The sequence below is a fragment of the Nomascus leucogenys genome, chromosome 22a (genome assembly GCF_006542625.1).
Source record: "Nomascus leucogenys isolate Asia chromosome 22a, Asia_NLE_v1, whole genome shotgun sequence".
NCBI lineage: Eukaryota > Metazoa > Chordata > Mammalia > Primates > Hylobatidae > Nomascus > Nomascus leucogenys.
In genome coordinates, this window is record NC_044402.1 from 106,994,411 (window position 1) to 107,012,595 (window position 18,185).

Consider the following 18,185-nt stretch of genomic DNA (forward strand, 5'->3'; position numbering starts at 1 on the left):
GATCATAAATGTCACTGATCATGTCACGTGAAGCCTGCTAGTCTCCATCCCACCTTTTCAGATTCATTGTTTGACATTTCATCTGAAAACCATTTTCCTACAGGCCATATTCATTTTTTAAAAAATTTAAAAAGCTTATTTTTCACACATTCATTTTGACTGGATTTTTATAAATGTCTTCCTCCATGCCTTGAGTGTCTTTTCTTTCTCTGACACGTGGATTCTTATTCATCTTTTGAGTTGTTGTTCAAATAGCACCTTGTCAGTGGATCCTTTCTGCACCTCTCTGCGCCTGGATGGGGTTCAGCCATGGTCCCTGTGGCCCATTAGACAAGCTGAGGCTGACAGTTCTACCTGCCCCTCTGGAGACCATCACTTCTTTGAGGGCGGAAGCTGTGTCCCAGCTATCTTTATATGCAAAGCAGGACTTAATATGTTTGTGTGGAATGATTGAATGCAAAAGCAAAAGGAAAACCCAGTATGATTTACTAGCTCTTTGATTAAATTCTATTAAACTGAAGCTAGTCACATTGACTTGGTATGAACCTATTTTAGCAATTATCAAATTGTATAACTCCTACAATTCTATAAAATGAAGGTACTACATTTACCACCAGATTACCTTATTTTGCAACAGAGTGTTGTCAGTGTTTGTACTTGTCTGATCGCTTATTTGCTATAAAATAAGCCTTTTACTGAGTCTCTGTCAAGTTCTTCTTAGTGTTTATAAAGATGTTCAAGGAGGTATATTTATCAGCTCTTTTAGACCAGGATGCCACTAATGAACTCATCTCTACTGTATAATATTCTTAAGAGAAACTATACTTAAGGATTTATCTTATTCTTAGGAAGTAAATTTTACATACTTAAAGCTTTTTGGATCTAGAGCTGAAAAATCTCTCCTTGTTCAAATTATTCATCAATATAAATACTTTATGCAAAAATTAATGCTTCAAGGTACAGAATGAATTTAAAGACTAGTGGATATTTGTATTGAATAGAGGTTCTGTTGTGGATAGCAGAGACCACACTTGACAGAAGTTTCTCTCTCTCTCTCTCTCTCGCTCTCTCTCTCTCTCTCACTTGTAGTTGTATGGATACAGGAAGCCCACAAGTATGGTGACCCTGTTCTAGAAGGTTGTTCGGAATTTGACTTGGTGTCCTATGGCATTAAGGATTTAGGAGCCTTGTTTCTCATTGTTCTGTATTTAAAATTTAATATTTGTTAATTTCCTTTTTACATTTTATGGATTATTATTGAGTGACTATCTGATTTGGCAGTGTGCTTGACTGAAAGTGTAAGTCATGGTTTATTTATAGTGTGTTATGGGTTTGGTATGGCAAAAAGATCTTGACAATGAATATTTGGTGAATTACTTGGAAGGTCAGATATGCTGGGGAAGAGTCATTAATCTAGACCTGTTTGCAAGACCCCTGTGATACGTGTTGTGGAGCTTACCACCCAGGGGAGGGATGGGAAAGGGAGAAACAGGGAGGAACAAATAAAGTGCTTCCAAAGCCCTGAGTGTGAAGACTGTGGGAAGGAAGACTTCATGAAAAGCACTGCAGGTGGGACACCTTTGAAGGATGGGGAGAGTTTCAATCATCAAAAATACAGGGAAGGCAAAGAGGAGCATGGGGTAGTATTGGGGAGAAGGTGGGAATAGAAAGTACTGGGAGGGAGATGCCTGGTGTGTTCATGCTGTTGTCCGGTTACCATGCATGGAGCACTTCACAGATGATTTGCAGCACCCACTGTGCCTTAGGAATGCAATTCTGGAGGAAGGACGTTTGTGAGTCAAGGAAGTACTGTGTAGGTGTTTCATTTAGCCTTGTTCTTTTTTTTTTCCTGATAGTGTGACAAAGGAGAGTTTTATGTTAGCTAATACTTTGACAAAACTTCATTGATTTGTTAATTTGCAATATTCAAGATGCTTCTGTGAGCTATAATAATCTTTAACACCTAGTAAATAGGATTCATGTTTAGATGGAATTATCTTTGTATTCTGAATTAAGATAAAATAATGACAATATTTGTAAACATATGACTCTTAAAGGGGGACTTAAGCTCTCAGTATTCACAGAAGGCCAGGTTCTAAGTGCTTTCTAAAGTTAGAAGTTTGTACTCTCCCATTTTACTGTCATATTCTGCTGATACATCATTTAGAGAAAGTTCCAGAGAAAGTTCTAATTCCTGCTGAAGAGCAGAGCACTGACATGATTTTTCACTTAGGTGTGCAGAAAGAATTGCTTAGCTTTATGCACAAAATGGGCTGAAATCAAGCTTTAATTAGTCAGACTTTTGCATAATTCATCATGGCCACTTTGTAAGTCCAGCAGAATATGCTGTTGGTTTTTATCTTAGTGGGTTCATTTTCAAGGATGGGTTGTCTTATTAGCTCTTTGCTACCCAAATATTTAGATTTTCCTAACAAAACCGTGATATTGTACCTAGTCTCCTAAAGAAATGAATTGCTATATGAAGATACATAAGGAAATGAACTGATACATAAAAGTTATTCCTCTTAAATATCATTCTTGATAATAATCTGTCTTAAAGACAGGAAAGTAAGTTAAGGTTCTTCTGTCTTTTTGAATCCATAGGCTGTCCATCTGGCCCAGGCAAGCTTCCAGATTGAAGCCTTCGGCTCCAAATTCATTCTTGACCTCACACTGAACAAGTGAGTATTTAGACATAATCCTCTTAAGAAGCAGGTGCAATAAAGCTTTGTTTTTATAATATTGGTTTAGTCAAAATAATGTCTGTTGTTTAACAACTATTTTCTAGCAGATTATGTATTATAGAGCACGTAAAGTATAAAATTCTAAACAGTGAATTATGTTTTTTTTCCGAAATAAAAGATATTTAACATGTTAAGCATCTCAAACACAGCACTTACATATCATAATTTTAAATGGAATAAATATTTGAAGTAATCCAGTTAATTAAATGTTAACTATAATCATCACTATATGTAAGAAGCATGATAAATTTACTGATTCAAGTATAATTTGACTACAGTCTAGAAATTTCTTCCATTTACTCTTTATAATGCTATTCACATGACTTCTGTGGGAAGAACAGAGTAAGTGATGACTTGCAAATACCTATTTTGAGAAGATTCTTTGCTTTATAATTTGCTCTAATATGGTTTCTTAGAAATTTTGGTCCTGATGAAAATTTACCCGATTGTCTCTGAGCATGTGTTTGTTGATATTTAAATGCTGTTTCCTAAGTTGGAATCAGTTGTACAGATGTCTTTGTACAAAGTGTGAACAAGAGCTGTTGACTTAACTAAGGCTCTTCAGCCTCAAATAGATCTAGCACTGAGCCTTTCTTTGGTGAAAGAGATTTTCTATATGGTTTTCTTGAGTTGCAGAAATGATAGTCAGTATTTTAAGCTTTTGTCAGTATTTTGATCAGGACTGCATCTTTGCAAGAAAAATACCTGTTAATGCTATCAAACACTATAATGTAAGTGACCACAACCAATATTTGAGAAATTGCAAAGGATCATAAAGAACAACTATTAAATTTTTTGTATGCCAAATTCTGTGAGCTCTGCAGAAAAAAATGCAAAGTCAGCTTGGGTGTTCTTTATCAAGTGTTATTGCAGCTTTAAGTCAGAATGAATCAGCAGAACTCAGAATTGCCTATGTAAAGGTATTGCAGGTTTTCCTCTTTGGTCGAGTTCCATTTCACCATGCTGTGTCAGCAGTTTGCCTGCCTAAGGGACTTGTCTTGCCAAATCTTACACTATGTTGAGTGGCAAGATAGAGCTAATTTTAGTGTAAGTCCTCAATTCCTTTAACTCTTACTGCGGTGGAGACCATCATTTCAAACTAGCGAGATGATCGCAACCAACACTGCTGTGTGTTTTGAGTAATAAAATATCTCAGCCATAGCAGAGCCTCCCAGTCAATTAGCACATGGCAGAGAAAGGGTCATATGGGATGGCCAGGGTACTTAGCGGTCTGGAAATGTGCCAGAAGTTATCAGTAACATTTAGCATGCAAAGGAATCAGGTTGAGCACCTATTATGAGCAGTCCCTGACTTGAGGAATTTAGAGTCTACTTGGGGGAAGGTCGATAGACAAGTACGTAATTTTAGAAGAGTATGAAATATGCTGGAGGTTAAAATGGAATGTTATGGTAGCACCAAGGAGCGGCAGCTCTCAGGCTGGAGGAGTGTGAAAAGGCATCTTGGGAAAGGTGATGCTTGAGCTAAATCTTGACTTGTGTTCTAGGCATGTGAGATAGTATGTTTGAAGAGGCAAGGCCACGTTGCAGTATGGCATGTTAGGGGAGCATGAGCCTTTTGTTGACCTTCCTCATAAATGACAAGGTTGAGACGAGGGAGATGAGTTGGGAGAGGTAAGCCTAGGGACAGCTCAGCTCATGGAAGTTCTGGTATTTCATGTGTCAGTGCTGGGCCATTATCCCCTAGACTGAAAAGTCAGGGGAATAAACAGAGGTCCTGTTCTCAGGAAGTGCTAAGAGGCATGGAGACGGAATACTTTCAATAAATCTGCAGTTGATAAAAATTATTAGGATTGCTCCATGTGGATAACAAGGCAGAGAGGATAGTTAAAGCCAACAGAGGTACCTCGATTGGTTGGTTGGTTTGAGGGTGATGTCTAGTTAAAATGGGCAGTACCAGGGAACAAACAGGTTAAATGGTGAAGGGAAGAGAATGTGGCATCAGAAGAGACATGATAGATCTGAGGGGCTTTGGGACATACATGTGGCCATGTCTAGGAGGTAGCTGGATATAACCTCAGGGGAGAGATGAGAGCTAGAGATAGTAGACTTGGTAGTTATTTTTATATAAATGTTAATGACCAACATGGCTGTGAATGAGGTTACCCAGGGAGGTAAGGTAGAGTAAGGAGAGAGAAGCTGAGAAGACAGGTAAGAGGAGGGGAGAAGAGGAGGAACCCATGAAGGAAATTGAGAAGGAGTGATTGGAGAAATAGGACAATCAGGAGAATGATTAAACAGAGAGTTTCAAAATGGGAAGGTGTGATATACAGTGTCATCTGCAGTAGAGTGATCTACTGGCACGTGCTGGAGAATAATCTAATGAGGTAAGAGGCAAAATTTGCCCTTTGGATTTGCCATTTGAGCAGTCACCAGTGGTTGGAAAGCAGCAGTTTCAGTGAAACTCTGGGGTGGGGGAAATGAGAGGGGACAGAAACCAGGTTACAGTAGGCTGGGAGTGAATGAGAGGAGATGATGTGGAGGCAGCAAATATCCATTGAGGAGGTTTGGATGAGAAGAAAAGAGAGCAGAAGACATTAGGGTCAAGGCAGGGCTTTTTAGTGATGACAGACAAGTTGACAGAGCAAGTTAACAGAGAAGTTTGGTAGACTGAGAGACGGAGCTGATAAGAGTGGGAGGTTGAAGATGCAGAAAGGAGAGAGGAGATAATCTATAGGGCAAGAGCTGGGTAGAGACTGAAGGGAATGAGATCAAAGCCCAAGGGCAGAACTTAATTTTGAGCCAGGAAAGACAGGTTGTCCTGCACTGGTGTGAAGCTGTAGGGTGTGTGCAGGTGGAGATTGACTTGCAGATGAGGGGATGGAGTTGAAGAAACACATTTCTGAAGTTATTTACTGTAGGGTTTGGGATGGAGAGGAAGGTTGGGTTGGGGCTTGAGGAAAATGACAAAATTGCTGGGAAGAATGAGTGAGGAAGCCCATTAAGGTCAAATGCAAGAATTTTTGAGCAACCTTCATTAGAAATCATGTGCTGTGTGTTAGTCTTTGTGTATTTCTTTCTGGTGGTGTTTTTTATATTTTATTTTTATTATTTTTAAAAATTGGAGTGCTTTGTCACTGCAGAATGTGAATGAAGGAGGCAGACTGTAGTGTGGACCCAGGGCTCAGTCTCTGTGGTAGCACAGAAGAAGAACAGTGTAGGCAGAGCTCTTTGAATAATCATGAATAACTTGCGTAGTTAAGTATCAGGATCCAGTCTGGGTTAGAAGGGAGATGAGGTCAAGAGGAGGCTATGAACTGGGGACAAATGGAGGTCTCTGAAGGGAAAACTAACTGCAGTGAGAGAGAGGCCATGAGAGCTGCACTCATGTGCTATCTCCCCTAACATGGTTTGGCTGTGTCCCTACCCAAATCATATTTTGAATTGTAGCTTTCATAATCCTCATGTGTCATGGGAGGGCCCCAGGGGGAGGTAATTGAATCATGGGGACAGGTTTTTCCCCTGCTATTCTTGTGATAATGAATAAGTCTCATGAGATCTGATGGTTTTATAAAGGTCAGTTACCCTGCACATGCTGTCTTGCCTGCCACCATGTAAGACATGCCTTTGCTCCTCCTTCACCTGCTGCCATAATTATAAGGCATCCCCAGCCATATGGAACTATGAGTCCATTAAAGCTTTTTTTCTGTATAAATTACCTAGTCTCAGGTATGTCTTTATGAGCAGCATGAGAATGGACTAATGTAATACATCCCCCATGCTGTCCTGAGCTTTCTGAGTGCAACCTGGGTGTGCAAGGCTGGCATGATGAATTGGAAATGAGGGAACTGTGTTAGAACATGAGATGCATTGCTGGGGGTGGGCTCTAGTTTAGATGACTTCTGTCTGGGATTAACCAAGAAGTTTGATATGTGTTAGAATAAAGTTAGAGAGTCAAGAGAATGTTTAAGTCAGTAATAGAGGACCCAAAAGAGCTTCTGAGGAAAGAGGGACCTCATTTCCACTATAGGATGATCATTGCCACGTTACAGGCAGAGGTGTTAAGTTATCAAAGGAGGGAAAGGTGTCTGGTAAGTATGTGGCTCAGGGTGCGGAGGAATGAGCACATAAAGGTGTTACCGTAGGCCGGGCGCGGTGGCTTACGCTTGTAATCCCAGCACTTTGGGAGGCCGAGGCAGGTGGATCACGAGGTCAGGAGATCGAGACCACGGTGAAACCCCGTCTCTACTAAAAATACAAAAAATTAGCCGGGCGTGGTGGCGGGTGCCTGTAGTCCCAGCTACTCGGAGAGGCTGAGGCAGGAGAATGGCGTGAACCCGGGAGGCAGAGCTTGCAGTGAGCCGAGATCGCGCCACTGCACTCCAGCCTCGGTGACAGAGCGAGACTCCGTCTCCAAAAAAAAAAAAAAAAGGTATTACCATAAGTTACTCCAGGTGGTGACCATAGAATCTGCAGGGTTAGTGACCTCACCAGGCCCAGAAGCCCAGCTTGTGAGGACTAACCTGACAGCAGTTCCTGAGAGGAGAGCCTGGTTTGCATCTGGCTTGTGGAGGCATCTCATGGCAGTGCTGTGTGTTTTATTCATTTGTTCAGGAAATGTTGAGTGAGCATCTGCTATGTGCCTCTGGCTCTTATAGGTGTTGATGTTGCTGAGAATAAGATAGACAAGACTTGTGCCTTCCCTCTTAGAGCTTCATTCCAGAGGAGGAGGCAAACAGTGGACCACCATATAAAGACATATGGGATGGAGAGGGACTGGAGGTGGGGTGTCCAGTATGATTTAGATGGTCAGAAGAAGCAAGAAGGCCTGTCTGAGGAGGGAACCTGAGCTGAGCCCTGGTTGTCAAAGAGGAGCCACAACACGTTGCTGGAAGACTGAGGGTTCTGCACAGCTGGGACGGCAAGACAGCCAGAGCTAAGGAGGATGTGGGATGTTCAAGAAGGGCAGAGGCCATTATGCAGTGCAGGGCAGGGGACAGTGGGAGAAGGAGGAGACGAGATCAGAGAGGAAGCAGCTATGCAGCCAGGCGATGAAGGACTGTGGTCCATGGTGAGGAGTGTGGGTCGGAAGCCATTGGATGGCAGTAAGCATGGAAGAGACACGGTCAGATTTCTATTTTATTTAGCCCCAAAGGTCCTAGTTATGGCCTTAGAGGTCCTTTAATTACACTCCTCTGAGGGTGCTCCTCTTTTAAAATTTTGTTTAGTGTTTCCTCTAAAACAGCCGTTATTCCAGGTTACAGAAGGTTTTGAAAAGATCACTAGGGTAACGTTTCTTGTCTTTCCTTTTTTTTCTTTTTTAATGTCAAACAAGCATTTTAGGTATTTTTAATTTTGATTTTTACTATCCACTTTATTGAGGTATGATTGATGTTAGAGCAACAATTCTTAATGTTTATCAGTCCTTGGAAGTCTCAGAAGGTCTGAGGATTGATTGTCTCTTCTGTGTGTGTGACTAGAATTATGCCAAAGCCTGTATTACCCATAATTATATTTGCTGGTGTTTTCAGCAAATGTTTACTGAGAATAACCATGATTAGAGTGGCATAATGGTTGAAAGCATGGGTAACTCTTTGATCTTGGGCAAGCTTCTTAACTTCTTCCTTTCCTTCATTTTTCCTCTTCCTCCTCTTCATTTTTCCTCTTCCTCCTCTTTCTCCTTTTCCTCCTCCTCCTCCTCTTCTACTACCTCCACCACGACCACCATCACCTATCATAAAACTCACTTTTCTAAAGTTTACCATTCAGTGTTTTAAAATTATATTCACAAAATTTTGCAGTTATCACCACAATCTAATTCTGGAACATTTTCATCACCCCCAAGAAACCCTGTACCCGTTAGCAGTCAGTCCCCATTCCCTTCTCCCTTAGGCCCCTGGTGACCACTAATCTACATTCTGTCTCCATGCATTCGTGTATTCTGGACATTTCATACAATGTGCAGCCTTTTGTGACTGACCTCTTTTACTTAGCATAATGTTTTGAGGTTCATCCATGTTGTAGCTGAGTAATATACCATTATTTGGATATATTCTAAGCTTCTTAAGCTTTAATTTCCTTCCGAAGCTCTAGGTTGTTGCAAGGATTAGATGAGATAATGTGTGGTGCTTACACATGTTTGTTGACAATGAATTATTATTACCTCCGTGAGGCAGTCACTGCACTGAGATGTTGGGGGATTCTGCACTGAGGAGAAGAGGCATTGATCTCATGGAACTTATGATCTGGTGAGAGCAGCTTAGGTTGTAAGAAATGCTGCTTGTCTTCCCTTTGGCTTCAGTCTTTTTCTGACTTTAGTAAGTGAGAAGGGAGGAGTCCACTATGTAATCTTTTCTCTCTCCAAAGTAGGCTTAAGAAAAAAAAAATGGAGACAATTTGGCAGGCCATGGGTTGATACGTGCTCAAGGTAGTGAGCACTGGGAATTCAGATAACATACTTCCATTGAGTGGAAAGCATGCTCGTGAGACACTTGGTACTTGTCCAGTTTTCCCAGAGCTGCTCACCAGACATCCATTAAAGAACATGACGCGACTTGCAGGCTATTGCATATATGTGGGTATTTAAATTTCCAGGCTATCTGACTGGTCCGAGGTCAACACCCAGGTCCTCAGCATGCTGTCCTGTTTATTGTGAAGTGAAATCCTTGTGCTTCTTTTAGCCCCTGCCCAATACAGAGAGGAAAGAATTCTTAGGATGCATCAAGGGTAATGCCTTCTTGGTTTAAAAGGCAGCATTATGTTCCTTCTTAATAGAACACTACTCCAACGAGAGAGTGTGGGGATGTGACACGTCTTTGTACATTCATCTTGAATGATGCCCAGGGAGAACTCTGGGTGAAATCGATTTAAGACATCCACATTGGGTGGCTGACTCCCAAAACTGAGGAGTAGACCCAAAACTTGGAGAGTAAGGTAGTTTTGGATTTAGGAAAAAAATCTTTATTCTGATTTTCTGGGAATCAGAGGTGTTTGATTTAAGATGAATATCTAGAAAATGCTGATTTAAAGAAATACACGCATGCAGTAATTTGCTCATTAAAAGCAGTTTACGCTGCGCTTTGGAAAGAAGCAGACAGCCACACTGATATAGTTTCAGTTCGCTTAAATACAGAGCCCAACCTTCTTGCTGACTGACATGGTTAATTCATTCTTCATTCAGTCAACAAACATTTATTGAGCTTCTCATTTGCGTAAGACACTGTGCTGAGCAACACGGGGGAATTCAGAGCTGTGTGAAAGAATTTCTCGTCTTCCAGAGCCTGTGGTAGAGAAATGAGACCACAGTGTATATGAATAGTGTTAAAACATGATAGAAAGTGACTTGAGAGATCTTGGTGACGAGGGAAGGTTTTCTGGGGAAGGTGGGCTTCCATGGGACTCCTACAGGAGGCTGCCTTGGTTTTGGGTCCCCTGGTAGCAGACCCTGAGACAAGGAGGAAAGAGCTAGGAAAGGGTGAGTTCTCAAGCTGTTTACTCCTCTGGGCAGCTGGGATTCTCACTGAGAGCTCTGGGAGTCTGTGGACTTATGCCAGAGAGTTATCCCACCTAGAGGCAGGGAGCTGGAGTTTTGTCCACCAACTGCCAGGCTGTTGTTGGCTGAAGTCTGCTTCTTGGGGCAGTAACTCTTTACTACCTCCTCCTGGGTAGAGTACAAAGCCCTCGGGCCCAGGGTCTCAGGCAGTTCCAGTCAGCTGCCTTCAGTGTGTGGAAGTGAATGCCAGGGGCATAGTGGCAGGGCCCAGCGGAGCCCATAGCAGGTGCTTTAGACTTTGAAAGGTGTGGGAAGGAGAAAGACGCAGACTCCACAGGAAGTGGCAGGCAGAGGTGTGGGAGCCCAAAAGCACCAAACTCCTGGGGTGAGTCAGGACTGGTGAGGCCCCCTCTCTTAAAGAACTTGAATTACCAAGCTGCGAACAGAAGGCAAACTGCCTGTTGGGAGTCCCTGGGTCCTAAGGGGGATATTCAGCTTTATTTGGCTAAATGTTTTTTTTCAGCTCTGCGGATTTGGAGATTGAACTTAAATATGGTTCTAAGAAGGAACATGTGGAGAAGAAATAGGCCTCCTGCCTCATTTTTCTCTTGTGGTCAAGTAAGACCAGGACAGGAATCAGGAGCTGTGGCTGGGGACAGCTTGAGGCACCTTGAGCTATACCAGCCTGAGCTGTGGTGTCACTGTCTTACGTCTTGGTTTCTAAGTTTTTGTGATTCCTGAATCCAGATTGGCAGGCCTTTTGTGTCATTGCTGGCTTTTTTCTCTCCAACTAGCAGCCCATCATGCTCACTGCTGACATTTCTCTTACACGTCTGAGAGAGGGAATCAGGGAAGGCACCAGCCTTAGGAATTTGGAGTCAAGACTTCCAATCTCAGCTCTGCTTCAGAGAGCTGGTCACATACTCTGGGCCTTAGTCCGAAGGAATTAGAGGAGACGATGTGAACATTGCTTTCCATTTCAGGAGTCTCGGGGTTTATGATGATGCTAACTCGAAGGTTAAATGCTTTAGTTCCCAGTTTCAAGAGATCTGCAGAAGGAAGGCTTTCTATTATGGTGATAGACACTGTGCCAAGCCCTATGTGTACCTATAGTCTTCTATTTAAGTTCCTTTGATAACCCTGTCTGGAAGATGTGATTATCCCCATTTACTGCTGAGTAACATGCGGCCTGGTGAGATTCAGTCACATGCAGGGACTCCAGCATGGGCTGTCTGCTTGGAGTCTTCTTCACTGTGGCTGCTGTGGTCACAGCACTGGACTACCAATTTGCAAGTGAGCTGAACCTAATTCTGATGATTGCATATCTGTTCACATTAAGTGAGAAAAAGAGTGGAACTATTCTGGCCAATTTGTAACCATATAAGGAAAACACAGAAAGTCCCAAATAGGATTGAAAATAATGCTGTTTGTTGAGTAGAACCATCTGTTATGCTCTGTGTGTCTCCCCCTCCGCATTCGTATGTTGAAGTTCTAACCCCTAGTACCTAAGAATGTAACTATATTTGGAATAAAGTCTTTAAAAATATAATTAAGTTAAAATGAAATCTTTTGGGTGGCCCTTAATTTAATATTACTATTGTCATGAAAAGAGAAAGTTTGGACACAGACACTAGTGTGTTGGAGGAAAGACCATGTGAAGACATAGTGAGATGGATGGCGGCTGTCTGCAAGCCAAGGAGAGAGCCCTGAGAATGAAACCAGCCCTGCTGACACCTTGATCTTGGACTTCTAGCCTTCTGAACTGTGAGGAAATACATTTCTGTTGGTTAAGCTACCAGTCTGTGGTACTTTGTAGGATCCTTAGCAAACGAATACACCATTCTAATTTACTTATTGCTTACCTATTGCAGTGAGACATTCAGCATTAAGTGCTTCTTGTTAATGGGTAAAACTGTTTGTCCCTTATACTATGATTTTCAAGGGCTGTTTTGAGAGATTGTAGCTTCTTTTGCATTTAGGTACTTTAGGATGATTGGAACTGTTTTGGTAGTTTTGAAAAAGTGTGTGATGATAAAGAATCTTAAAAGGCAGATATCCCCAAAGTTGCTGTAAATATTGATTGCCACTGTGCTGTGTGCAATATGATGTAGTCGAATATTGCATTTTATATGTCCTAGAGGCCTGATAGTATTCTAAGCTTTCTAGCGCTAATAGGAATGAGTCGCTATGGATTTTTCTCTCCTGAAGCCACCCTTTCCTGTCTAGTTCTAAACATTTTAATTCTAGAGTGCCAGGTGACTCTTTTTGTTGCCATATTTTCTCTGATCAGGGTGATCAGACATTTCTGGTCTGAGTCAACCTGTATTGAATGCCTTGGGTATTATCATTTGCTTTTGATGACTCATCTTTATGCTGGTAGATCAGGTTCAGAAAATCTTGAAAACATATACAATAAAATAAATATCGTCTAAATTTTATTAGATTCTGGTTCTATTTATTTAGGGTGTCTATGCAACCTACTTTCAAAATGGTTTGAGAATGACTTGCACAATTAAACATAACAAGATTATTAAAAATAAAATCACAACCAAACCATTGATACTTATATACTGATTCTTGATTTTCATAGATGAACAAAATCCAGCATAACTCTTGGGTGGTGAAATTCAATGGATGTTTGCCCTCTGCCTGCCCCTACCCCTGCTTGCCTGTTGACAATAATTATTGTGAGTGACTGGGACCCAGGGAGATTAAGCACCAGGCTAGAGAAATGAGGAGGGCCACAGGAGCCAGATTTAGATTTTCTAGGTTCTGGGAGATGAGAAAACTGGGATTGCCCAGAAAAGAGGACCCTGTGGCTACAGTCTTTAGCAGGAGAATAAAAACTATGGCAACTAAGAATTTCTAGCAAAATCAAAAGAATTTAATTGTTGATGGGATCATATTACACTGTTTATCTTACCTAGGATATAAAAGACATCTCTAGTGAGTCAGAAGACTATCTCTTGACTGGTGGATAAAAGGAGACCCTTTGTGGGTATCCACCCCAATGCAGAATGTGGGCAAATAAAACCTGAACTTGACTCATTTTTTTTTTCAGAGCACTTCTTGGTCTTTTGAAGACAAAGACAAATAATGTATAAAAATTCCAGCAGAAGTTAATTGTGACAAAAAATTGAAAAGCACAGAGAATTAGATGTGACCAAGCATCTGAGATAAGTTTATTACAGTAGTTACTGAAATGAGATCTTACTTTTCTGACAATTACATGAGAAAGGTAAGATAGTGGGTTGTGTAATTTTCATTATCTGATACAAGAATTTTATCTGTCTAGAGATATAAATGTTTCCTTGTCAAAGAGGAATTTATCCCGTGACGCCTGATGTAGTAGGACATTCAATAGCATAATGGTTAATGTGTGCAACCATAGTTTTGCAAATGACCAGACGTGTTTCTTAAATAGGTTTCTCATATTGACTCTCTGTGTTAGCCAAGTGCATAAAGTTCTTTCTAACCTGAGTTGATGGATAGATTTCCATTGACAGAAGCCGTTCATGAATGATTCTGAGCACTTCTATTTCACAAATGTTTATTGAGTGCCTGCTAAGTGCCAGGCACTATCAAAGTTTGCCTGGAGAAGTCCTTCCCTCATGAAGCTTATAGAACAATGGAGGAGGAAAGACAAATCTGTAGGCATTTAATGACAATCTGAGAAGTACTGTGATGGGGAAAGTACAGGATGTTTTTATCCCACATAGGAGGGGTACCTAACCCAGATTAGAGGTGGAAATGGATAGCGAGGTAAATGTTTATGGAGCTACATGTCTCAACTCCGGCCTAAAGCATGTTTAAGAGGTGGTCAGAAAAGGTTTGAAGGGGGAGAGAGTGTGGAGGCCTGAAGGTAAGCAAGAAACTTGGGACATGGAGTGAGAGAAAATGGAGGCTTTGAGAGGTGAACAGAACCACACAGCTAGTAAGTAACAGAGCCAAGAACAGACCTAGGAATGCCCATTGTCAAAGCCTTGGAGAGTTGAGACATTATCTAATTCGTTTGTGCTGCTATAACAAAATGCCATGGACTGGGCAATATATAAACAATAGAAATTTACTTCTGCTGGTTCTGGAGGCTGGGAAATCCAAGACCAAGCCTTGATATCTGGTGAGGGATCTCAGCTTGCAAGATTGTGCCTTGTTGCTGTGTCCTCACATGGCAGAAGAGCCATATGGAAGGGCCAGGCAATTCTCCAAAGCCTTTTTTGTAAGGGCATTAATCTCATTGATGATCTCATTAATCTCGTTGGTAAAGGCAGAGCCCTCATGGCCTAATCACCCTGCAAAGACCCCACCTCTTCATAGGTGAGGTTTAAATTTCCACATGAATTTTAGAGGGACCTATACATTCAAACCATAGCAGACATTTTTCAGTGATAAAGAAGTCTGACTAAAAATGTGTTTGAAAAGCTCTACAAAGGTGAACCTTAGAGAAATAAAAAACTTTATATCATTTGTGTCTTAACCTTGCTTTATTTTGAATACTACTATTCATTGCATAACTCTAGCCCCAAACAATAACTTATTAAATTTTCCTCTTGATTCTCCATAGATTTATATAAAGTAAGGGCTTGACATCACATGAAATGGCTCATTAAGACTCTTGATGGTCATCTGTTGCCAGTGAGAATTGTGTTATTTTAGAACCATTTTTTGGATGATTCATACACTAGAATCTCATCCTCTAGAGTCATTTCTCCTAATCTTTTAAAATTAATTGTAAATTAGAATCCCCAAATAAGAATCCTAACTGTGGTTTATTATGGGCTGTTTATAAAAGTACTCTCTTTAACAAGTTCGTTCTAATTCTTCTTCCATGATGATATCCATGAGACTTAATATAATATTTAGATTGTGTTTAAAAACAAAATAATCCATATTGGCTTTTTATTTATTTATTTTTTTGAGACGGAGTTTCACTCTTGTCACCCAGGCTGGAGTGCGGTGGCACAATCTCGGCTCACTGCACCCTCCACCTCCCAGGTTCAAGCAATTCTCTTGCCGCAGCCTCCCAGGTAGCTGGGATTACAGGCATCCGCCACCACGCCCAGCTAATTTTTGTATTTTTAGTAGAGACAGAGTTTCGCCATGTTGGCCAGGCTGGTCTCGAACTCCCGACTTCAGGTGATCCACCTGCCTCGGCCTCCCAAGTGCTGGGATTACAGGCGTGAGCCACCACGCCTAGCTTATATTGGCTTTTTAAATGAAACAATTTCTACAAAAAGTTTCACGTCCTTTAATATAATTACAAATATATTTGTCCATTTTACGGGAATATCTTTCAAATAAGAAGGTGGAAATCTCTAACACATTGTATAGTGCACATTTCATTTCTTCCTACTTTCTTTTTTGCCCAAGTAAGTTCACACATCCAATAAATTAGACTAAATTACATGTGACCAGAAGGATCTCACAGCATAAGAATAGACTATATCTCTTGTAAATCTCCAGGATTTCTTGTTTTTCTTAAATGTCCCCCTCTCAACTTTATTGAAGATAATGGACAGATAAAAATTATACATATTTAAGGTATACAAGGTGATGTTTTAATTTTTGTATACATTGTGAAATGATCACCATGCTCAAGCTAATTAACATGTCCATCACCTCAGATGGTTATCTTTTTTCTGTTTTTGTGCTGAGAATATGTAAGATCTCCCTTTGCAAATTTCAATTATACAATACAGTATAATTAATTATAGTCACCATACTGCACATTACATCCCGTGAACTTACTGATTCTGCATAATGGAAACTGAAACCCTTTGACCAACCAAGGGGTTCTTAGAAACTTACTAGTGTCTGAGGCTCTTCCTTATTACTGTTCGTATTTATTCATTAAGGACTGAGCTAATACTTGACCCTAAAAAAATGTTTGCTCTTTAAAGCTGTTCGGTGGTAAAGGGTTTCTTTATATGATTGCTAGCATTTGCCCTCCCTGTGCACTGTGCTAGCTCATAGGGAAACAAGAATAAGATGCAGTCCGTTTAAGGAGCCCACAGTTTAGGGTGGGATCAGGGACAGCTACACAGAAGAGGAGATGGTTGAGCTGTTTTGAAGGATGAGTAATTTGAGGGTGAGTAGTTCAGTACTTTTGGGTATGGTGAGGGACAATAACTTTTTGAGCATCCATTTATTTTAGCTGGCCATTCAATGGTTGATATTGAATGCTTACTGAATAAATAGAAGTGATGGATTGTTGATACAGCTTAGCTATTTTGCATCTTTTTTCCCACTGGTATCTCAACCTGACACAGCTTTAACAGCCAGAAGTTTTATAAGCTGCAAAAATGAGTACTATGGATATTTTAGCTGAGGTTAAAAATGTACACGTGAAAACCACGGCACGAGAACTGTGTGATGAGTGCACAAGCCTCAGTAACTGATGCGATCAACTGGAAGAAAGGGTATCAGCGATGGAAGATGAAATGAACGAAATGAAGCGTGAAGAGAAGTTTAGAGAAAAAAGAACAAAAAGAAACGAACAAAGCCTCCAAGAAATATGGGGCTATGTGAAAAGACCAAATCTACGTCTAATTGGTGTACCTGAAAGTGATGGGGAGAATGGAATCCAGTTGGAAAACACTCTGCAGGATATTATCCAGGAGAACTTCCCCAATCTAGCAAGGCAGGTCAACATTCAAATTCTGGAAATACAGAGAATGCCACAATGATACTCCTTGAGAAGAGCAACTCCAAGACACATAATTGTCAGATTCACCAAAGTTGAAAAGAAGTAAAAAATGTTAAGGGCAGACAGAGAGAAAGGTCGGGTTACCCACAAAGGGAAGCCCATCAGACTAACAGCTGATCTCTTGGCAGAAACTCTACAAGCCAGAAGAGAGTGGGGGCCAATATTCAGCATTCTTAAAGAAAAGAATTTTCAACCCAGAATTTCATATCCAGCCAAACTAAGCTTCATAAGTGAAGGAGAAATAAAATCCTTTACAGACAAGCAAATGCTGAGAGATTTTGTCACCACCAGGCCTGCCCTAAAAGAGCTCCTGAAGGAAGCACTAAACATGGAAAGGAACAACCGGTATCAGCCACTGCAAAAAATGCCAAATTGTAAAGACCATCAAGGCTAGGAAGAAACTGCATCAACTAACGAGCAAAATAACCAGCTAACATCATAATGACAGGATCAAATTCACACATAACAATACTAACCTTAAATGTAAATGGGCTAAATGCTCCAATTAAAAGGCACAGACTGGCAAATTGGATAGAGTCAAGACCCATCAGTGTGCTGTATTCAGGAAACCCATCTGACGTGCAGACACACACATAGGCTCAAAATAAGGGGATGGAGGAAGATCTACCAAGCAAATGGAAAACAAAAAAAGGCAGGGGTTGCAATCCTAGTCTCAGATAAAACAGACTTTAAACTAACAAAGATCAAAAGAGACAAAGAAGGCCATTACATAATGGTAAAGGGATCAATTCTACAAGAAGAACTAACTACCCTAAATATATATGCACCCAATACAGGAGCACCCAGATTCATAAAGCAAGTCCTTAGTGACCTACAAAGAGACTTAGACTCCCATACAATAATAATGGGAGACTTTAACACCCCACTGTCAACATTAGACAGATGAATGAGACAGAAAGTTAACAAAGATATCCAGGAATTGAACTCAGCTCTGCACCAAGCGGACCTAATAGACATCTACAGAACTCTCCACCCCAAATCAACAGAATATACCTTCTTTTCAGCACCACACCACACCTATTCCAAAATTGACCACATAGTTGGAAGTAAAACACTCCTCAGCAAATGCAAAAGAACAGAAATTATAACAAACTGTCTCTCAGACCACTGTGCAATCAAACTAGAACTCAGGATTAAGAAACTCACTCAAAGCCGCTCAACTACATGGAAACTGAACAACCTGCTCCTGAATGACTACTGGGTACATAATGAAATGAAGGCAGAAATAAAGATGTTCTTTGAAACCAACGAGAACAAAGACACAA

General features: G+C 40.8%; 1 protein-coding gene across 3 annotated transcripts in view; it reads left to right on the top strand.

The window, feature by feature from the left end:
- ADAM23 (ADAM metallopeptidase domain 23) overlaps positions 1-18,185 on the top strand; it is a 178,931-nt gene that overhangs the window by 35,501 nt on the left and 125,245 nt on the right. For all 3 annotated transcript variants that reach the window (XM_003253987.4, XM_030802444.1, XM_030802445.1), the window contains exon 3: positions 2,605-2,681. In XM_003253987.4, the coding sequence (XP_003254035.1) occupies positions 2,605-2,681 (77 nt within the window). The remainder of the gene's footprint in view (positions 1-2,604; positions 2,682-18,185) is intronic.